The sequence below is a fragment of the Notechis scutatus genome, chromosome 1, assembly GCF_049901735.1.
Source record: "Notechis scutatus isolate UNSWTSFEM ecotype Mainland chromosome 1, rNotScu1.2, whole genome shotgun sequence".
Lineage (NCBI taxonomy): Eukaryota > Metazoa > Chordata > Lepidosauria > Squamata > Elapidae > Notechis > Notechis scutatus.
The window spans coordinates 14,294,472-14,318,122 of record NC_142009.1 but is presented as its reverse complement, the minus strand read 5'-3'; the positions used below and the strand labels follow the sequence as shown (position 1 = coordinate 14,318,122).

The following is a 23,651-nucleotide window of genomic DNA, read 5'->3' as shown; positions in this document are numbered from 1 at the left end:
CCTATGAAGATTTGCCAAAGAGCCTTGAAAGCTAGGAGACTTTAATGAAGGAGGAAGCCATGGATTCAGTGGTGGGATTCAAACATTTTTACTACCGTGGCTTGGTGGGCGTGGTGTGGCTTGGTGGACGTGGCAGTGGAAGGTTACTGCAAAATCCCATTCCCTCCCCACCCCACTAACCTGCTTTCCAGCTCTGTTCTCCTGTGCAGGACAACAAAAGAAGACCCAGCCGATCAGCTAGGACTCGGGAGGCAGAGACTAGATGGGGGTGGGGCCAGTCAGAGGTGGTCTTTCCAAACTACTCAAAATTTCCTCTCTGGGTTCTCCAGAACTGGTCAGAACCGCTGAATGCCACCTCTGCATGGATTGTACATAGGGATAATGTTGTATACAGATAGTTCTTGACTTATGGCCACAATTGAGCCCAAAATTTATGTCACTAAGTTAGACAATTGTTAGGTAATTTTTACCCCATTTTTGCAACCTTTCTTGACACAGTTGTTAAGTGAATCGTTGCAGGTGTTCAGTTCATCACACGGTTGTTAAGTGAACCTGGCTTCCCCCTTGACCTGGCTACTCAGAAAGTCCCAAAAGGGGATCACGTGACCCCAGGACACTGCAACCGTCATAAATACATGCCAGTTGCCAAGCGTCCGAATTTTGATCATGTGACCACAGGGATGCTGCAACGGTCATAAGTGTGAAAACCAACTTTTTCAGCGCGGTTGTAACTTGAACAGTCCCTAAATGAATAGTTTTAAATCGAGGACAATCTGTATTTCATTTTGACTTCTGTCCTTTAAAGGGGGAACGTCTAAGAACCCGAGCTTCTCTATTTTCAACAGAAAACAAAAGGAAACCTACAAAGACATCACATTCTTCTTGATCACTAGGTTTTTAAATGAAATGTTCACAAAGTCCTGGTTTCATTAGAGAACAGGAGGGATTCAGGAGATGGCAAGTCCCTTATTAGAAAATTCTTAAGCAACTGATTTTTATGTGATGAACCAATTAATCTTGATTAAATCTGCATATGAAAGATGACAAAAATGCATTCTCTGCCCCATCAGGACAGAAGAGTCAGCCAGAATGCGAAAGTACCTTTTTGGATGACATACTTTGCAGAATCTGTAAGTACCACGATTAAGAGCAATTTACTAAAAAAAAAAATTAATTAATTGGGGCACATTTTAAGAAAAATGCAGAGGTTGCAATTCTTCAGCCAGAAATTTTTTGATTAAGTTCCATTGAATATTGCAGGCTTTATGTCTAAGTCAATCAGAATAAGATAGCAAATGCCAATCACTTAATCTTCCTCCCAATTAATCAATTAAATGGTCCAGCTATTTTAATCAATAATAATGCCTTTTTACTTAGGCATTTCTCAGAGCCAAATTGGTATCCATCATAATTTTGAAAGCTTCAAGAATAGAGTTTCTTTTCTTTTTTTATAAAAAGTTTCTTTTATTTTTAACAACAAACATAAACGTAAAACAACAAATAACACCTTCTTTCAGTTATATAGTTGGTTGGTACATGTGTCTTGTGCACAATATCTATAGTCTTTACCTCTTAAATTTACATTCATATTGCATTGATTCACTTTTCATATCATATTATATTATTATTGCACCATCATTAGACTTTAATTTCAATTCCATATTATCCTTTAGAGCAAATCTCAATTCTTACTAATTTTTATTCGTGTTATAATTTATTCAAAAATAATCAGTTGTAACCTATCACTGCTATTGTATGGAAGTATAATGGTTATTCTATCTAACCATAGATAGAATAAATCCCATATTTTATAATACTCTTTTTCTTCTTTTTCTTTGTTTCATAAAAAAGGGGAATAGAGTTTCTTGTCACAGGTGTTTAGTGAATCACTGCTGTTGTTAAATTAGTAACATGGTTGTTAAGTGAATCTTGCTTCCCCATTGACTTTGCTTGTCAGATGGCCTCAAATGGTGACCATGTGACTCTGGGACACTGCAATCATCATAAATATGAGTCAGTTGCCAAGCATCTGAATTTTGATCACGTGACCATGGGGATGCTGAAATGATCGTAAATATGAAAAATCATCATAAGTCTCATTTTTCAGTGCCGTTGAAACTTCAAACGGCCACTAAATGAATGGTTGTAAGTCAAGGACTACTTGTGTTCCCTCTTTCCACTCAAACACCCCCAATTCTGGGAACAAACAATTAAATCAGTCAATAAACCCTAGGCTGCATTTGTACTTGAAGAAGCACAGGTGCAAATTTTGCAATTGGCCAAGAAGCAGGTTAAATTCTGCAGGTTAAAAATCCTTTTTATTAGCAGCGGGAACAATGTTAGCATTCCTTCTCCACAAATGACATGCATAGGGAGCTATATATTTGAGCAAAATAAGAATGAATCAGATATTTAAGATATGTTATTTCCCACTCATAACAGGATAACTAGAAAAGGATGAAAAATGAAACGTTGTTTTTCCTTCAAAAACAAAAAAGATGAACAAAGTTTACCCTGACTTTTTTTTTCATTGCCAAATTAACTCTTACTCATTACAGGGTTGTTGTTGTTTTTTTAGAATCTTCCATTTTTTTCTCTTGTTTGGTCCCTTAATGATGGACTACAGATAGGACAGGAGCTAAGAACCCCACAACAAAGTCAGTTGTAGAAAGTCCTAATCTATATGTCTGTAGGGTCCTTCCATATCATACCATGAGTTGATGTGAACATCAGCAAAGAGACAACCTAGAATTGTACTAATCAGGTGAATATAGAGTTCAAAATGTAATCCCATCAATTTCCCAGTTCCATCTCCTGGACCCATAATAGAGATTTAGAAGTATTTTCGGGTCCCGCCCATAAAGCCTTCTGCTTGATTGTTTGTCTGGTATTAATCCCTGCTTATCTACTTACTTACTGCTTATCCCTGCTTATCTATCAACATCGAATAAACAGTCAAACAGAAAACAATACATGCATTCTGTTGCCCAACCCTATTGGGAATAAATACTCACTTAAGAAGCTTACATCACTTACGTCGTTTAGGCCCTGCCCCTGATTCCTCCACCTGGTAAACAGACAGCCTGTTGATACCTCCACAGATGGTCCTTTTCTCCCCTTTACACTCATGGTTGCACTCTTCCTGCTTTGCAATATTCACTGGCAGCTGGTTTCCACAATAGCATTCTGCTCCATATACCAAGCCAGCATATTTATAAGCCCTGGGCAAAACCAAAAACAAAATACTTCTTAGATCATCATTGCAACCTATACCAGAACCAAATCTTGAGTGATATTCAACAGGAGAAGGCGGGGGGTGGGGGGTATCTTGGGAAATGGTGGTATGAAATGGATGAAATCAAGGGGAAACTGAAAGGAGAAAAGTTGAAGAAGGAAAGGTAGAGACTCCAAGGACGCTTTGTAAAGCCCTTTGTAAAGGCCACACTTGAAATACAGCACAATATTAAAAAAAGATGTTGAGACTTTGGAAAAAGAGCAGAGAAGAGCAACTAGGATGATTAAAGGACTGGAGACTTAAACGGTTGCAGAACGGTTGCAGGATTTGGGTTTAGCTAGTCTGGGGAGAAAAAACGACATGATAGCAGTAATCCAACATTTGAGGAGATGCCACAAAGAAGGGGTCAATTTATTCTCCAAAGCACCGGAGGGCAGGACAAGAAACAATGGGTGGAAACTAATCAAGGAGAGAAGCAACCTGGAATTAAAGAGAATCTTCCTAACGGGGAGGACAATTAACCAGTGGAACAGCTTGCCACCAGAAGTTGTAGGTGCTCTATCACTGGAGGCTTTTAAGCAGGGGTGGGATCCTACCGGCATAACAACTGGTTCGGTGAGCGTGTGCTGCACGTGCATGCATAGTACTTGCAAAACAACTTATCCTGCAAGCAATCACCATCTCCCGCTGACGCGCGGCACTCAGCTGTGCCACGCAAAGCAACTAAGGTAAGAATAAAGGACAGCCTAGAGCCTGGGCAGGCGGGTGGGCCCAACCGAATAAAAGAAGATCTTCAGAGAGAACCAGTTTGGTGTTAGCTGCTCTTCAGAGCTACCGGTTCTATAGAACTGGGCTGAAGCGGTAGAATCCCACCCATGCCTTTAAGAAGAGACAGGAAAGCCACTTGTTTGAAATGGGATAGTGTCTCCTGCTTGAGCAAGGAGTTGAAGACCTCCCAGATCTTTTCCAACTCTTGTTTTATTCTAATATTCTGACTCTCCTGGATCAAGCCAAGGACCATCTGGTCTACCAGCATTTTTTGTCAGACAGTGGCCAAACGTGCAGCTGTAGGGCCCAATCCTACTCACTCTTTTGATACTGTTGACCTAATGCTGCTGGGTAATAGAATATAGAACAGAGGATCATAGGGCTGGAAGAGAATTAGGAAGAGACCTCTTCATCTAACACTCTGCTCAAGGACACCTTTATATCATCCTGGTCAACTAGTTTTCCAGTCTATATAGTATTTATAATATAATAGTAGTATAGTATATACAGTGGTGGGATTCAGCTAGTTCTCGCTGATTTGGGCAAAGTGGTTGTTAAATTACTTGCCTCCCCACTATCAAAGTGGATCCTAGGTACTGTGTTGCACTGCAATGGAGAAATGGGCAACGGAGCAGCCGGTGTCAGGGGAGGAGAAGGCCACTTTCCCTCTTTCTTCTCCCTGCTCCTCCCCCTTCCCTTGTGCTAGCTAGCCATTCTGTTCCACATTTCTCCAATGCAGCGCAGCACCCGAATCCACTTTAATAGTGGGGGGGGGGCAGGGGGGCAGTGTAATTTAACAACTGATTCACCCAGGGTGAGGTTGGCCATCGTGGGAGGCTCATCCCACCTGCTGGGTGGAGCTGGAGGGATGGGCCACGCCTCCCATAACAGCCAACCTGATCCTGGGTGAACCGGTTGTTAAATTATCTGAATCCCACCACTGAGTCTACAGCAGTGGTTCCCAACCTTTTTTTCACCCCGCACCCCTAAAGAAATTTCACTCGAACCTCGCACCCCCTGAAATTTAGACTTTAGGAACTACTGAACGCGTTAAATATATGGTAGGATTGAATCTTTTCAGCTATGTATGTGACGGCCACTAAATAACGATACTTAACTCTAAAATGAAAACCAAGTTAATCCATTGCATAATAAATAAAAATGCCAACATATAACCAATATCCTATTTATTTACCTGGACTTTTCTCTCACCACCTGGAATATTGTCTCGCACACCAGGTTGGGAACCCTTGGTCTAAACAGGGGTGGGCAAACCGGCCCGAGGGCCACATCCGCCCGTTGGTCTTTTAATCGGATTTTGACTTGTAAAGACAGGCATTTCGACACCAGGTAGCGGCCCATCTGTCAATTTTAAAAGTCAATGAGGCCCCGAGCCAAAAGTTTGCCCACCCCTGGTCTATAATATATTTGGGAATAATCTTGGGAGACAGAAACAAATCAAACAAGCAGCTGCTAAACCCACTGAAAGAACTGAGGTATGGCAAATACCTCAGAAGGGACCCTCTCTAGTTTCTTCAGTTGTAAAAGTGAGGGGGGTGGGGAGAGATATACTTTCAAACTTGGATATCAGCCTTGTGAGGTAGTCTAAACAACAAGCACATCAATAAATACTGCCCATATCTTTATTGTAAGGCTACATTAACAGATTTTTTTGCAAGAATGAAAGCACATCTCTCTCCCCTCACCTTTACAGTCCAAGAAACTAAAGGGTGTCCCTTCTGAGACATTTGCCATGTTCTCATCCCTTCTGGGGACTCAGGTGCCTCTTATCTGACTGTTCCCCTGGCTGTAGCCCTTCCTTTTGTCTCCCAAGGTCATTCTCACATACCATTTCATGCTGAATATATATATATATATATATATATATATATATATATATATATATATATATATATATATATATATATATATATGTATGTATGTATGTATGTATACATAATATGTATATGTATATATATATATATATATATATGTATATATATATATATATATATATGTATATATATATACATATACATATATACATATATGTATATATATATATATGTATATATATATATATATATATATATATATATATATATATATATATATATATATATATATAGAGAGAGAGAGAGAGAGAGAGAGAGAGAGGAGGGAGGGAGGGAGGGAGGGGGAGAGGGAGAGAGAGAGAGAGAGAGAGAGAGAGAGAGAGACTGACTCAATATGAAATGCTATGGTATGTATAAAAGAAGGACCAATTCATGTTAGATGGATTTGGCCATTCCTGTCCTGAAAACTTTAAGAGCAACAGCATGCAGAAGAAATAAAATACTCTTTCTCTTATTTATTTTTTACCTCTCTGCGCAGGCTTCTTGGCAATGGGAAATTGTCATTTTTCTCAAGTCAAAGAACACAGCTCCTTTCAATGTCCTTTTTCTTGAGTCGTCAGCAAAGCAGCCAATATAAGTGCCTTCAGCATATAAAAATACAACCGACGGTTAGAAATAATCTTGAGAAAAGAATTGAATACAGAAAAACCACAACAACAACCTAGCATTCTCCTTTTAAAGAACAGCCTTGTATTCAGGGGTGGGATTCTACTAGTTCAGACAGGTTCGGGCGAACCGGTAATTCCAGTGATCATTTGGCCCCACCCACCTGCCCCTGCTCTTTCCTGTGCTTTATTTCCTTGTTTTGGTGCACAGCTGATTTGTGTGGTAGAGCAGTTTTGCCGTGCCTCAGCTGTTTACTCACGGGGGCTGCAGTGGAAGGTAAGTATTATAGCTGAAAATGGGCTTTTTAAAATGGTATATGTGATCACCGAACCGGTTGTTACACCGGTTGAATCGCACCACTGCTTGGATTCCTCTCCTATAATAGCTGTAGCCTCACATTCTGCCAGGAAGAACCAATAAAACATGATTAAGAACTAAGCTTCATGTAAGAAAATATGTAGCACTTTTATTAGTAGTCCTTGGCTCACAATCATTCATTTAGTAATCATTCGAAGTTGCAGTGGAACTGAAAAAAGTGACTTATGACCATTTTTCACATTTACAACCATTGCAGCATCCCTGTGGTCATATGATCAAATTTCAGAGGCATGGCAACTGACACATATTTACGACAGTTGCAGTGTAGGGTTACGGGATCACCTTTTGTGACCTCCTGACAAGCAAATTTAATGGGGAAGCCAAATTCATTTAGCAGCTGCAGTGATTCACTTAACGAATGTGGCAAGAAAAATTGTACAATGGGGAAAAACTTGCTGAACAACTGTCTCGTTTAGTGTCATGCCTTTGTTGGAGTCTGATTCTGAGCGGAAGATTAGGCAACTGACAGTGAGTGGGAGTGTGGCTCTGGTGGCTGTGGAAGAAAGTGGGGAAGGGCACAGTCCGGCTGGGCATTCAGAGGAAGACCCAGGCCCACCCCCTCTTCATCCTAGGGCATGCAAGGAGGAATGGAGAATGGAGCAACGTGGCTTATGGGAGAGAAAAGGGCCCTGATCACTTTCATTAGTTGCAGCTGGGAGAACAGGATATAAGAAGGGCATTTGCACACAGCACCTTGCTGCATTACCTTTGTCAAGGCTTATCTGGGTTTTGGCGTCCTCCCAACTTTGTGTGCATCATTATCTTTTGGAAGTCTGCAATTTATTATCCTGGCCTGTCGTGTTAATTACTTCAGCGTGGTTTGTGTTGGTTTTTTTATTTCTAATTTATCTGTACTTTCGGTTCGGACTGCATTTCTTCCCTTTGTAGACTGTTTTTGGAAGAGTTTGATCTCCAGCTGAGGATAACTGGATACTGGGGGCCAAGTTGGAGGTATTAAAGGCAGGGGTGGGATTCAATTTTTTTAACAACCGGCTCTGTGGGCATGGCTTAGGTGGTGGGCATGGCTTGGTGGTCATGTTATTAGCTGGGCGTGGCCAACTCAACATCACTCACATCAAGGCATGCATCACCTCACCTGGCCTCTCATGACTGTGGGGATGCTGCAACAGTCGTAAGTGTGAAAAATGGTCATATGTCACTTTTTTCAGTGCCATTGTAACTTTGAATGGTCACTCCACACAAGCAAAGTACCAGCAAAGGAGAGAGAAAAAACTCCAGAGAAGTTCCAGAGACAGGAAGTCTAGTCCTGCCAAGAATGTAATCAGGGTTAACGGAGAGGCAGTTTCTGTAAGCAACACCAGAATGTTTCCTTCCTGCCTTCCTTACAGGATTAGGCCAGTAATTTCTTCTAACAACTGGTTCTCCGAACTGCTTAGAATGTTAACAACCGGTTCTAGCAAATAGGTGCGAACCTGTAGAATCCCACCCCTGATTAAAGGGAATTTATCTACTTTTGTGACTTTGTTATTTTTGTGCCACACCCCGGGTCACCACACTTAGCAGCAGAAATTTTGGGGTCAATTGTGGTTGTAAGTCAAGGACTACCTGCACCATGCTTCCCCTCCCTCTTTTGCTTCTTCTTTGTCTCATGCAAAGCAATGAGAATTTATTTTTCAATTCTCACACGTAATATCATTATTTATTGAATATTAACAGAACTCAAGTACTTGCTCTAAAACATACTGAGGGTGGAGCTGTAACCGAATAAAATTAGGACATATTTACATAATGCAGAAATGATTTGGCAGGAACGACAGCTGCCACCTTAGGTGACTTTCAAAGAAGAACAGTAGAATTCATGGAGGATCACAGTCCAGACTTGTCTCTGGAGGTGTGATAGCAACAGTGGAAAATGATGAACCTTCCAGCCCTGCTTACAAACTTCCACTTTGTGATTGTAAGGATATATTCACAAAACACATTAGAATAATATTCCCTGATTCTAGGCAGACTTTTGCATTAATCAGAGAAACAAGAAAAAAAAAAAAGGCCAGAACCAGGGCTCGAAAGCAAAAGTGATATAATTTCTTCTGGCCTTATTAAGGCATGTTTTCCTGAGTTTCTCTGACTTTGACATCCTACTTGGAAAAATCTTCAAGCAACGCAACCTTTATTTAAAGCCAATCTTCCTTCATTCTCCGCACTGACCCCCTCCTTCTGTAATGCAAAATTAAAATGAAACCATCAAGTTTGCATCTCTTTGATAAAGCTGCTGAATTCAATCTTGCACACTGTCAGGCAAATGTAGAGAGAAGAAGATAGGAAAAAAGGCATACCTGGAGCGATGAAGACTAGCCATTTATTTCACTTCTTGTGAAAGGACATGAAACGATTTTTAATTATGTACGACCTATGCAAACAGAAGAGGAACTTTTACGCTAGTGGGGGAAAAAATCCCCTTGTTATACCCCTGTCAGAGTTTGAATCCTAGGAGGAAGACGAACAGCTGACAGGGAGTGGGAGTGTGGCTCAGTTGGTTGTGGAGGAGGCTGGGGAAGGGCAAAGTCCAGCTGGGCAGAGCAGGGAAGAGATAGAACAAGGGAGAGAGAGTTCAGAGGAAGACCCAGGCCTACCCCCTCTTCATCCTAGGGCATATAGGGAGGAATGGAGAAGAGAGCAGCGTAGGTTGCGTGGCTTACAGGGGAGGAATCATCCCCCAGATGGCTTTGAATCTGCAGCTGCAGAGGATCTAAACCTGCCTCAGAGAAACTCCCACCTTCAAGCCATCATAGAATTAGCCAATTAGATGAAATCTGGGTGATTGTTTAGTTCAACAACCTGAATAGCTGGCTAGGGAATTCTGGGAGTTGAATCCAAATGTCTTAAAGTGGCCAAGGTTGGATACCCCTGGTGTAAAGCAACATCATGTTAACAGATTGCCTAAGTCCATTTGGTGTTCCTTTACAGGGAACAGAATCAAGAAATTCAAGATGGCAGCTTTGAATAATTACAGCTACCAACCTGACCTTTTCTGATATACACCACATCCATGATCACTTCCATACACAAGCTTTTTAGACTTAAATGGATGCTTTGCTTTCTTCTTCTTTTTTCCCCTCCATTTTTTCCCCTCCCGTTCAGTCTCTGAACGAAAGCTTTTCACAGATGGATCCAAAATAAATCATTCAATCTTCAGCTTTTTTCCCCCTCCTTTTTTCTTTTTGCTAAAAATAGCCAATAGAATCTACATCACTCTCCCTTTGGGACAGGGGTAAGGAAAGAAGAAAAAAATCAGTGAAATAGGAGGAAAAGCTAGAACTCTTAAATTAAAATGTTGAGACAAGGTGAATTGTATGTTTCTTCTAAAGAGGTGAACATTGGCACTTTCCAAACATGCAATTAGGAAGTTCACAAGCTGTGAACAGACACCCACAATAAGCTGTTAGGAAGGTGGGAGTTTCTCTGAGGCAGGTTTAGAGAGCTTTTTTTCATCCTCTGCAGCTGCAGATTCAAAGCCATATGGGCTTCCTCAGGTTGTTGTTGCATTGTGAGATAAATGGAATATTGTGGTTTAACCTTTTTTCCTCCTGCTATCAACTCTGAAGGGAACCTGGCTGAAACCATCTTTTGCTGCCTCATAGTTGCCACGAACTCTGAAGCAGGGAAGGGAGGAGGAAGTAGATAGACTGGCTAACAGTCAAAACAAAAAGTTATCTTGTGGGAACCAAGGTCATCCTAAGAGGTGGCAGTTGAAGGAAGAGAGGAGGGACCAAGCTGCCTCCCAGCTACTTACATTGGACAATGTAACCGGTGACATTTGGGGTGTGAACTATTTGTTCTTTGAATTAGTCTAAAACTGCAGGAACTTTTGGAGTTGGTTTTCACTAACTGTGCCGATATGTTGTATCCAATAAACATGTTCTTTGAGGAATCTACCTACCTCAGAGTTCTGCTTTTGGAAGATGCATTACTTGGAACACAGACACCTGCTTTAACTAACAGTTTTTAATTAAGATGACAGGTACTTTTTGATCTATGACCACAGTTGAGCACAAAAGATTTGTTGCTAAGCAAGACATTTGTTAAGAGAGTTTTGCCCCATTTTGAGACCTTTCTTGCCACAGTTGTTAAGTGAATCACTGCAGTTGTTTGGTTAGAAACACAAATGCAGCATTGCAGGCTAACTCTGCCGACTTCCAGCAAAATCGGCTGAGCCTTCCATCCTTCCGAAGTGGGTAAAATAAGGAGCCAGATTATTGGGAGCAATATGCTGACTCTATAAATCACTTGTAAAGCACTGTGAAGTGGTATATAAGTATAAATCTATTACTATTGCATGACTCAAGGACACTGCAACCATAATACTTGCCAGTCCAAATTTTGATCAAATGACCATGGGGGGTGCTACAACAGTCATAAGTATAAAAATGGTTACAAGTCATTTTTTGAATGATGTTGTAACATTGAATAGTCAGTAAATGAATGGTTGTAAGTAAAGGACCATCTGTAATATTATAAAAGGCTTCTTAAGGCTTTTATATTAAGGCCTGCTCTGATATTTTGAGCCTCATCTCCTGGCTACCTTCAGTGCTCACATAGATGCTCGCACCTGTGTTTACTTTACCCTCTGGCTCACCTAGGAGGCCATAAAAAAAGCTAAACAGAGTTGGTGTAAGAGATGACCAGGCTGATTCTAAGGGAAGTCATGAATGTGCCCACAAAAGATCTAAGTTCAGCCCACCTTGAATTCCTTCTCTTCTGATCTCCTGCTGATCCTTGTAGATGGCTTACATTTACAACAAATCTTTATAGCAGGGGTGGGATTCTACCGGTTCAGACAGGTTCAGGTGAAGACTAAAACATATGATGAGTGGTTACAGTGGAGTGGAGCAAGTGGCTAGTTTTAAGTTTCTGGCCCTAAAAGAGGACCTGACCTGGGGCGCCCACATTGCAGCCCTGGTCAAAAGGGCCCAGCAGAGATTATACGACCCGAGACTTCTCAGAAAACAACAACTGAACGAAAAACTGCTGGTGACCTTCTATCGCTGCTCCATAGAGAGTATCTTAACTTAGTGCACCTCTGTATGGTTTGCCAATTGCACAGGGGCAGATAGGAAAGCACTTCAGAGGGTTAATGTCATTGCCCAGAAGATCATTGGTTGATCTCTCCCTTCTTTGGAAGAGCTTTATACCTCCCACTGCCTTAAGAAAGTTCAAAAGATTCTCAAAGATCCATCTCATCCTGGGCACCCTTTTATTGAACTATTACCATCTGGCAGATGGTACAGAATAATAAAAACAAGGACAAATAGGCTGAAAAACAGCTTCTAACCCAGGGCAGTAACTCTTTTGAATTCTACTGGATAGTGCAATATTAGTGCAATATCAGGGGTCTTCAATTCAATTGTATAGAATGTGAAGGATGTGTGTTTGTGTTTATTTTCATGGTCATGATGTGCACTGAAGATGGTGTTTGATTTCGTTGTGTGAAGTGCAATGACAATAAAGTAAACTAAACTACAGGAACTGGGCATGGCTAGTCTAGAGAAGAACCAGGGGAGACATGATAGCAGTCTTCCAATATTTTAGGGGCTGCCACAGAGAGGAAGGGGTCAAGCTATTTCCCAAGACACCCAAAAGCCAGACAAGGAATTATGGATGGAAACTGAACAAGGAGAGATTCAACCTGGAAATAAGGAGACACTTCCTGACAGTGAGAACAATCAACCAGTGGAAGAGAAGTTGCCTTCGGAAGTTGTGGGAGCTTCATCACTGGAGGCTTTCAAGAAGATAAAGACTGAATGCACCAATTATCACATTAAACAAGAGGAAAACCTTCTATGCACCAATTCCACCCGCGCTTTTTACAATTTTGTAAACAACAAACTAAAAGACTCAAGGTCCATCCCACCCCTGATAAGACCTAATGGTAAAGACTGCAATGACGACACCATTAAAGCCAACATCTTTAACACATTCTTCGGCTCAGTATTTGTAAACAGCAATGGATCATGACCAGTATTTCCTAGTCGAACCACAGACAACTACAATGATCTAATACATATCAATTTTACAGAAGACAATGTTGAAAAAGCACTATGAAATCTAAAACCATTTCTATCTATTGGACCGGATGGAATATGTGCCTACTTCTTAAAAAAGCTACCCACTGCCATAGCCGAACCTCTAAGCATAATTCTTTGAAAAATCTTTCAGGACCAGCTCCTTGCCGAACCTATGGTCACAAGCCATGGTCATCCCCATCTTCAAAAAATCTTCAAAAAGGGAGACCCCAGCCTAGTTGAAAATTACACACCAATCTCCTTATGCTGCATCACCTGTAAAGTCATGGAATCAATTATTAACCAATCCATTATCCTCCACTTAGATACAAACAACCTACTCTCCAATAAACAATTTGGTTTCAGGAAAAAACTATCCTGTAATCTGCAACTCTTACACTGCAAAAACATATGGACTACACAACTCGATCAGGGCAAAGCAATAGACGCAATCTACATAGACTTCTGTAAAGCCTTTGATTCAGTGGTACACAACAAACTACTCCTAAAACTAAAATCTTATGGTATCTCTGGACAACTGCATAACTGGATAGAAGCATTCCTGTCAAACAGACAACAAATGGTCAAAATTGGGAGTATCCTATCAAATTCTGTACCTGTCAATAGTGGTGTCCCCCAAGCCAGTGTTCTAGGACCAACTCTCTTCATACTCTACATAAATGACCTCTGTGATCATATTAAGAGCAACTGTGTTCTTTTCGCTGATGATGTAAAGCTGTTCAATACCACAGACAATACTGCTACCCTTCAAAAAGATCTTGACTATGTATCAGAATGGTCAAACAAATGGCAACTTCAAATCTCAACAAATAAATGCTCTGTCTTACATATTGGCAAAAAAAATCAGAAAATAAAATACAAGCTGAATAGTCAAGATCTTGTTGATGATCCAAGCTCTATAAAGGACCTTGGAATACTCATCTCTAATGATCTAAGTGCTGGAGCCCACTGTAACTACCTAGCCAAAAAGGCATTAAGAGTTGTTAACCTAGTCCTACGTAGCTTTTTCTCTGGTAATATCACACTACTAACTAGAGCATACAAAACATTTGCTAGACCAATACTTGAATACAGCTCATCGGTCTGGAACCCACATTACGTGTCTGATATTAGCACAGTTGAGAAAGTTCAGAAATATTTCACAAGAAGAGTTCTCCGCTCCTCTACTCATTGTAGAATACCTTATGCCACCAGACTTGAAATTCTAGACGTAGAAAACCTTGAATTACTCCGTCTTCGGTCTGATCTAAGTATGGTATATAAAATCATACATTGCAATGTCCTACCTGTCAATGAATACTTCAGCTTCAACCATAACAATACAAGAGCACACAATAGATACAAACTCAAGGTTAACCGCACCAAACCTGATTGCAGGAAATACAACTTCAGCAACAGAGTGGTCAATGTCTGGAATACTCTTCCTGACTCTGTACTTTCTTCCCCAAACCCCAAAAACTTTAACCTTAGGCTGTCTACGATTGACCTCACCCCTTTCCTAAGAGGTCTGTAGGGGGCGTGCATAAGCGCACCAACGTGCCTACCGTCCCTGTCCTGTTGGTTTTTTTTATTTTTCTTATATGTACCTATTTCATGTATTCATAACTATGTATATACTTATACCTATTATCTTGTAAGCAATTGACAAATCAAATAAATAAATAAAATAAATAAATAAGAGATTGTACTCCCATCTGTCAGAAATGGTATAGGGTCTCCTGCTTGGGCAGGGGGTTCGATTGGATCAGGGGTCTCCAACCTTGGTGCGTGCATAAGCGCACCAACGTGCCTACCGTCCCTGTCCTATTGTTTCTCTTATTCTTTTATTTTCTTATATGTACCCATTTCATGTATTCACAACTATGTATACATTTATACTTATTATCTTGTAAACAATTGGCAAATCAAATAAATAAATAAATAAATAAACTTTAAGACTTGTGGACTTCAACCCCCAGAATTCCTCAGCCAGCAAAGCGGGGAGTTGGTCCACAAGTCTTAAAGTTGCCAAGGGTGGAGACCCCTGGACTAGATGACCTACAAGGTCCCTTCCAACTCTGATTATCTGTTATCTGAACACCTTACTCCAAATATCAGCTGGCAGAAAACTGATGTGGGCCCACCCACCTGACCTTGCTCTTTCCTGTGCTTTATTCCCTTTTGTTAGTACACAGCTGATTCATGTGGCAGAGTGGTTTGCTGTGCCTCAACTGTTTTATTCACAGGGACTCCTGTAGAAAGTAAGAATTAGGGCTTTTTTAAATGCAGAGCACATGCATGGAGCATGTGATCACTGAACTGGTTGTTATACTGGTGGAATCCCACCCCTGCTTTATAGCAATAGCGCTTTAGACTTATATACCACCTCACCATGCTTTATAACCCTCTCTAAGCAGAATCACCATATTGCCTCCAATAATCTGGGTCCTCATTTTACTGACCTTGGAAGGGTGGAAGACAGACTCAACCTTGAGCTGTTGAGAACTGAACTGCTGGCAGTTGGCAAAATTAGTCTGCAATACTGCATTCTAACTACTGTGCCACCACAGCTCTCATTTATACCCATTTGAACTGTCTGGATCTCCTGATTTTCCTAGTGCTTAACAGTTGGGATTGGTTGATGCTGGGATGAGAGACCACCAGAAAATGACTAAGCTATTGCCTAATTTGGGAAATAGAAAGAAAAAGCATTCTGGAGGAAAGCAATTGCAAACCATGGCTCTATTGTGGCTAAAGATGGTGCTTAAATATGCAACCATTGCAGGGAGGTACTCAAAAGAGGTAAGATGTGAGCGTGAGAGCAGAATCAAGAACCTGCCTTCTGCATGCATGTAACAACAATGCACATGCTAAAGAGGCAAGGTTTCAATTGCACTCTTCTCCTTGCCTTCTCTTTGGATCATTAGATTTGATTAGATTAGATTTCCCATACTCAACAATATTTTGGCTGAGCCCTTTGCCATGTTTGGGCCTTGGGCATTATCTCTCATTGCCAATTGACACACAACAGGTATTTCCAGGAATGGGCATTCACTCACTCCCTCACTCCCTCATTAATATATATTAGTCATTTCATAAAGGCATTTGTCTGAATGGGTATTCATGTATTGATTCATTAAATTCATAAAAAGCATGTCCTTGAATTGGCTTTTCTTTCTTTCTTTCTTACTTACTTACTTACTTACTTACTTACTTACTTACTTACTTACTTTCACATTCGTCAATTCATATGGCTGCCCATCTTGGAAAAGGAAAAGATATAATGCAGAGTAGGTAAGGCTTTGACAATGTATTTTATTTACTATCATTATTTCCCTAAGCTCCCAGGACAACCACAGATGGAAAAGATACATGCATTAAGCCGTGTGTGTGTGTGTGTGTGTGTGTGTGTGTCAGAATGAGACTGGTTCCCGCATTGTCTAGGCATAATTTCTCACCCTGGGCAGCTCTACAATGTACAGTCTCCAACTCACAACATGGTGGCTAGGAAATCCTAGGAGTTGAAGACCCCACATCTTCAAGTTGGCACAGTTGAGAGGTGCTGACCTATGTATGGTACATAGGATAGGAAGGGAGAAGAGGGGCAAATTTGCAAGAATCTGTTACTACAGGCTATCACAACAAAATATAGTTCTAGTCATCTTGTGGAATCAGTTTCCTGGTCTACCTATTTATAAGGTTGATCGGTTGCTAACCATCATTTAACCTACCTTATCTCACAAAGGTATTGTGAAGGTAGAATGACAGATGGTGAATTATGAGCCACTCAAAGGAAAAGTGAGCACAAATGAAATGCTTTGCTCATTTTGGGTTTCCTGTCATCATCACCATCACCGTAGCAGCTATTAAATATTCATTTAAATTTGTCTCTTTGTTGATATCTTGGTGGCATTTTTAAAAAATATTTTCTACTTCATGCTATTGTAAACTGCCTGGTGCACTTTGATAAGCAGAAAGGTGGGGCATCATCATCATCATAGTAATAGTAATAGTAATAGTAATAGTAATAATAATAATAATAATAATAATAATAATAATAATAATAATAATAATACCGTATTTGCCGGGCGTATAGACGACCCGGCGTATAGGCGACCCCACCACCACCGGAAACGCCTCCAGAAATCCCGGGGCTGCAGCGGCAGGGCGGAGTGCCAGGGCCATGGGAAGAGCAGGAAGGCTGCAGCCTCGGGCGGAGCGAGGCGGCGGGATGAAGCGGAGCGACGCAGGGATCCGGGAAGCCAGAGGCGCCGCTGCGTCCAACAAGCATCCGAGCGGCAGTGGATATACCGGCATATAAGACGACCCCACTTGGAGGCATGTTTTTCGGGCAAAAAGTCGTCTTATACGCCGGCAAATACGGTAATAATAATAATAATAATAATAATAATAATAATAATAATAATAATAATAATAATAATAATAATAATAATAATAATAATAATAATAATAATAATAGGAAGAAGAAGAAGAAGAAGAAGAAGAAGAAGAAGAAGAAGAAGAAGAAGAAGAAGAAGAAAAAATAATACCCACAGGAGATATTTCAAGGTATCTACGTCTCCTTTCCAAAATACATCTGCAAAATCTAGTGCAAACTTCAAAACCAGATTTACCTTTGCTTTTGGAGGTGTGCTTCGGTGTTTTTGCTCCAGAAGCCGGAACAGGTTCTTGGTCATTTACAAATCGGAGAAACCACCGCCTCCGTAACTGTCTCAATTCAGAGTTTCTGGAGATCAACCACCGCGGTCCATCTTTCTGGTCCAGGTTGGATCCATACACTGTCTGCATGTTCACAAGAAGCTTAGAAGTCAAGCGAGGCATCTGAACTGGTCTGCTTTCTCCATTGGCATCCCACAGCAAAGTCTCAGCAATGGGTAGGCCCTGATTCCTGGAGGACGCTCGGGAGCCCTGCTGCAGAACCAAGCGAGATCGCTGTAGGAGGAGAAGGCTACCTGCCATCAAATAAGCAGCCGTGAGGAAAAAGAGCAGAAACTGGGTCCTCCGAAGAAACTTTTGTGGTCTGAAAAAGGATTTGGCCATACCCTTCCTGGGAAACTGAGCCACTCAAGCCTTTAGAACAGCTTTGAAGCCACGCCTTGGCTTCTGGCTAGGGCCTCCCATGAGTTCGTCCGATTATCTCAGAACCTTTCCTGTCTCAACTACGCTTCCTTCTGCAATCACCGCCAGCCTTGTCGCCATAGTTCTCTGCACGGAGGAGGTTTTAGAGGATCAAGAACATCCAGTCAACCATTCACAAGCATTTTCCTCGATCGTGGCCAGTCACACTTCAAAGACTCGGTTCCTCAGATCTGCAATAAGAAAGCACAATCTGTTCAGTTCCAGTTTATCAATTTGTATCCCTCCTAATCCGTTCTATTCCTCTTTAGCTGAAACCTAATCTGTAATTTACCACAGTCTGTTTCTATCAGAGTCTGTAAAAGAATAATCCTTCACAAATGCTGGATGAGACATAGGGTAGGAGAGAGAAACAAAACAGAGACTTTCAGCTGGTTGTAGTAGCTCATTGTTCCTTCTGCTTTCTCTGATTTTCACCCCTGAGTTCACCCTGAGAAAGTTTGGGAGGATAAAAAAAAAATGTTCTTTTAGCAGCTGTGAACTCAGAAAGCTCAGACTGCCCAAGGAGCTGCTGATACAGATCTACAGAGGAATTATTGACTCTGTCTGAATATTGAGTTGCACTTCTATAGCTGTCCGGTTTAGCACAGCAACCAAACAAGACAGGCACAGCCTCCAACAGATAGTTAGGACTGCAGAAAAAACAATTGCAACTAACCTGCCTTCCACTGAGGACCTGTACATTGCCTGACTCAGAAACAGGGGCTGAGAAAATATCTGCAGACCCCTCACATCCTGGACAAAAACTGTTTCAACTCCTCCCCTCGGGACTCCACTATAGGGCATTGCATACAAAAACAACTAGACACAATTTTTTTCCCCTTGTGCCATCATTCCAGTGAATACCTAATTACTACAGTATTGCCTTATGTTTAAATGTATTTACCCATGATCATATCAAGAGCAACTGTGTTCTCTTCGCTGATTATGTAAAGCTATTCAACGCCACAGACAATACTACAACCCTCCAAAAAGACCTTGACTATGTATCAGAATGGTCAATCAAATGGCAACTTCAAATCTCAACAAATAAATGCTCTGTCTTGCATATTGGCAGAAAAAATAAGAAAATAACATACAAGTTAAATAGTCAAGACCTTGTTGAGGATCCAAACTTTGTCAAGGATCTTGGAGTACTCATCTCAAATGACCAAAGTGCTAGAGCCCACTGTAACTACATAGCCAAAAAGGCATTAAGAGTTGTTAATCTAATCCTACGTAGCTTCTTCTCTGGTAATATCACACTACTAACTAGAGCATACAAAACATTTGCTAGATCTATACTTGAATACAGTTCATCAGTCTGGAACCCATATCATGTATCTGATATTAACAAAACTGAAAAAGTCCAGCAATATTTCACAAGAAGAGTTTTCCACTCCTCTACTCATTGTAGAATACCTTATGCCACCAGACTTGAAACTCTAGACCTAGAAAATCTAGAACTACGCTGCATCCGGTCTGATCTAAATATAGTATATAAAATCATACATTGCAATGTCCTACCTGCAAATGAATACTTTAGCTTCAATCATAACAATACAAGAGCACACAATAGATACAAACTCAAGGTTAACCGCATCAAACTTGACTGCAGAAAATACGACTTCAGCAACAGAGTGGTCAATGTTTGGAATACTCTACCTGACTCTGTGGTTTCTTCCCCAAACCCCAAAAACTTTAACCTTAGACTGTGTTCTATTGACCTCACCCACTTCGTAAGAGGCCTGTAGGGGGCATGCATAAGCACACCAATCGTGCCTACTGTCCCTGTCCTATTGTTTTTTATTCTTCTTATAAGTATCTAACTCATGTATTCAAAACTATATTTATTCTTATACCTGTATCTTGTAAGCGACTGAAAAATCAAATAAATACTAAATACTGAATATTGCTATTATCCTTTTCATCTTTCCTACAACCTTCTCCAATTGATATCTTATGATTATATTACTTTGTTTTTTGTATGTACAGAGAACTTACGCACCCAGGACAAATTACTTGTGTGTCCAATCACACTTCACCAATAAAGAATATTCAATTCTAATTCTAATTCTTATTTTCTTATTCTATTCTATTCTACTCTACCCTACTCTATATTGATTTCAGTGTCTAAAATGGAACCATGCAGAAATGAATTCAGACCCTATTTTAAAACTTGCTACATAACCCTATTTTCAATCAAAATATCCTTGGATATTGGGTGGGCCAGCCAAGGAAAAGTTAAAACTTAATTTAAATTAAAGCCTAATTAAAACTTAGCAAAATTAATTGAATAGAGTTGAAAAGATTGTTCCCCATGTATTTAACAATTATCCCCTTCTGGAACATTAAAATTACATCACTGCCAGTTGTTTCAGGAGCTCTGAACTGCAACCAAGTCTCAGATGGGGCTGTTGACTGTGTGTTCTTCTTTTAAAGCACCTAATTTGCATTCCCAGGATTCATAAATCAGAATATAGTTATCCATATTTCACATTCCTCCACATTTTCCATTTCACTTTTTTCAAGAAGAAAATGTGCACAAGCACATATATTTTAGGCAAATACTGATAAAAGAGAACTTTAGGGGAAATGCAAATTTTAGAGAGTAAATCTACGTTTAGAGAGTAAATACAGATGTTCATACTATCTTTGAAAACTCTATGAAAAAGAGTTTTATGTTTGACCTTATGTAATACTGACACAAACTGGAACTAGACTGATTTATCCATTCCTAAAGTAATAAATATGCCCGTGTGCCAAGCCTAGTTAATGATAATTGAATCCATATAGTTTTCTTGGAAATAATATAGGTTTGCCATGGCCTTTCTCTAAGCTGTTTTTCAAATTCCCAAACTAACCTATGGGGATTTTCGGATGGGCGCTCAGCCAATTACAAACTAAGTCCAATTCTGCATAGCTTCCTAAATCAACAAAATAAGTGCCCATAATCCCTACCAAAGGCACTTTTAAAACTATTATTTTCCCCTCTATGGGATTTTTCCTGTGGTCTTGATTTTCAAGGAATAGTTTCTGAATGTTTGTGTCAGCTCCAATGATCAAATAAACTATCCAAAATCAATGTCTGTGGAGATTGTTCAGTCATCCAGGTCATGATTGTCCCAAAGGTGCTTTTGTTTCTAGAAGCAACCAAAATCAAATAGAGTATCAAAAGTTTGAGTGGCTTGTGTTTAAAATAGTAAGACCTGTCCATGGTACAGGTAATCCTCAATTTATAACCACAGTTAGGATCGGAACGTCTGTCGTTAAGCGAGGTGATTGGAAGTGAGTCATTTCTGATTGTTATGACCTTTCTACCATAGTTGTTAAGTGCATCATCATGGTTGTTAAGTGAATCAGACAGTTGTTAAGAGAATCTGGCTTCCCCATTGACTGTGCTTATTGGCAGCCAGCTGAGAAAGTCAAAAATGGAGATCCTGTGATCCTGGGATACTTCAACTGTCATAAACTCATGCTGGTTCCCGAACATCCAAATTTTGATCACATGATCACAGAGATGCTGCAATGGTTGTAAGTGTAAGGAGCAATCATAAGTCATTGCAAAACAACCATAAAGTGAAATACTAATACCACTCTATAAAGCCTTTGTAAGAAGACCACACCTAGCCACTACATGTAGTTTTGTTCACCACACTATAAAAAAGATGTTGAGACTCTAGAAAAAGCACAGAAAAGAGTAACCAGGATGATTAAGGGACTGGAGACTAAAACATACGATGAATGGTTACAGGAACTGGGCATGGCTAGTCTAGTGAAGAGAAGGACCAGGGGAGACAAGATAGCAGTCTTCCAATATTTGAGGGGCTGCCACAGAGAGGAAGGGGTCAAGCTATTTTCCAAAGCACCCAAAGGCCAGACAAGGAATAATGGATGGAAACTGAACAAGGAGAGATTTAACCTGGAAATGAGGAGAAACTTTCTGGCAGTGAGAGCAATCAACCAATGGAACAGAAGTTGCCCTCAGAAGTTGTGGGAGCACCATCACTTGAGACTTTCAAGAAGAGATTGGACTGCCATTTGTCAGAAATAGTGTAGGGTCTCCAGCTTGGGTGTGGAGTTGGACTAGATGACCTACAAGATCCCTCCCAATCTGATTATCTGTTCTCTGTATAAATGCGAGCTGGTTGCCAAGAAGCTGACATGCAGTCTCATGACCACACATGGCCCAGCCCTCAGAACCAGGTCGTAAGTATCTCAGGGGAGGTTCATCATAACTTCAAATGGTCGCTAACCACTAGTCATAAATCAAGGGCTACCTGTAATCTAATCCAATCATTCTTTTATTATCATTGCTGATAAAATTATTTATTTGATTGTGATAAAATTATTTATTTGATCATGATAAAATTATTTATTTGATCATGGCTGCTGATACAGGTTTACAAAATTGCTGATAAAATTATTTATTTTATCATTGTTGGTGATACAGTTCCACAAAGGACTGCTTGACTCTGTCATTTGCACCTCTGTAACTGTCTGGTTTGGCACAGCATCCAAACAAGACAGAGACAGACTTCAACGGATAATACTGCAGGAAAAAACAAAACAATTACAACCAACCTGCTTTCCATTGAGGACCTGTACTAGTCAGAAAGAGGGCTGTGAAAATATCTACAGATTCCACACATCCTGGCCATAAACTCTTTCAACTTCTTCCCTCAAAGTGATACTAATGGGTATTGCACCTAGAAAACAAGGACAATTTTTCCCCATGCCATTGATCTGCTAAACAACTAATTTTCACAACACTATCTTATGCCCTGGGATGTCAAACTACCTAGTTGGACTGTATTACTATTATCCTTATCATGTTTCCTATTACCTACTTCCTTAGCTTCTTATGAGTATAACTTTGTTTGTATCACATGATTTATATTGTTTTTATTTAGTATCCTAGTATAATTTATGTTGATCACTTATTTAGTATCCTATGACTATCATTGAGTGTTGTATCTTATGATTTATGAGGATTGTATTTATGATTATGATCATGATTGATCTCTTGTTACTTGGATGTACACTGAGAGATTATGCACCGGAGACAAATTCCTTGTGTGTCTAATCATACTTGGTCAATAAAGAACCTTACAGCAACATGCCCGTTCCCGTATACTATGCACAGAACTCAAAAATCATCTAGACAATGGAGAGAAGGACCTGTACATTGATTACTGTGCAGACTGTATCAAAAGAAAGTCACACAACCCACAACTAAGCATCAAAACCTTCTTCAACCAATCCACCATCACCCAAGACTAGGCACACATGCCTCCAACTATCTCAATTCAAATTACAACTGGCCTTAAATGCAAGCTACTCAATGCAAGAAGCCTTGTAAATAAAATACCTGAATTTCTCCTCTTACTAAATACGACTAAATTCGACATCATATTTGCCTGTGAAACATGGCTCAACGCATCTCTCCCTGACTCCATTACCTCAGTAAGAGACTATCATGTTTACTGATCCAATTGTGAAATCCATAGAGGAGGTGGTGTCGCTATCTTCTATAAAAAGTCCTTACATATAAAAAACATCCAAGATACCCAAGAGCTTGCTCTTCCTGAGACCATTATCTGTGAACTG

General features: G+C 40.3%; 1 protein-coding gene across 4 annotated transcripts in view; it reads right to left on the bottom strand.

Moving 5' to 3' along the window:
• The window catches only part of WSCD1 (WSC domain sialate O sulfotransferase 1), a 65,822-nt gene that overhangs the window by 24,401 nt on the left and 17,770 nt on the right, over positions 1-23,651 (bottom strand). For 3 of the 4 annotated variants that reach the window (XM_087957294.1, XM_087957307.1, XM_087957303.1), the window contains 3 exons: positions 17,540-18,235; positions 6,365-6,479; positions 3,037-3,221 (listed from right to left, as the gene is read on the bottom strand). In XM_087957294.1, coding sequence (XP_087813420.1) covers positions 3,037-3,221; positions 6,365-6,479; positions 17,540-17,966 — 727 coding nt within the window. In that variant the 5' untranslated portion in view covers positions 17,967-18,235. The remainder of the gene's footprint in view (positions 1-3,036; positions 3,222-6,364; positions 6,480-17,539; positions 18,236-23,651) is intronic. The other variant, XM_087957310.1, reaches the window with a different exon arrangement.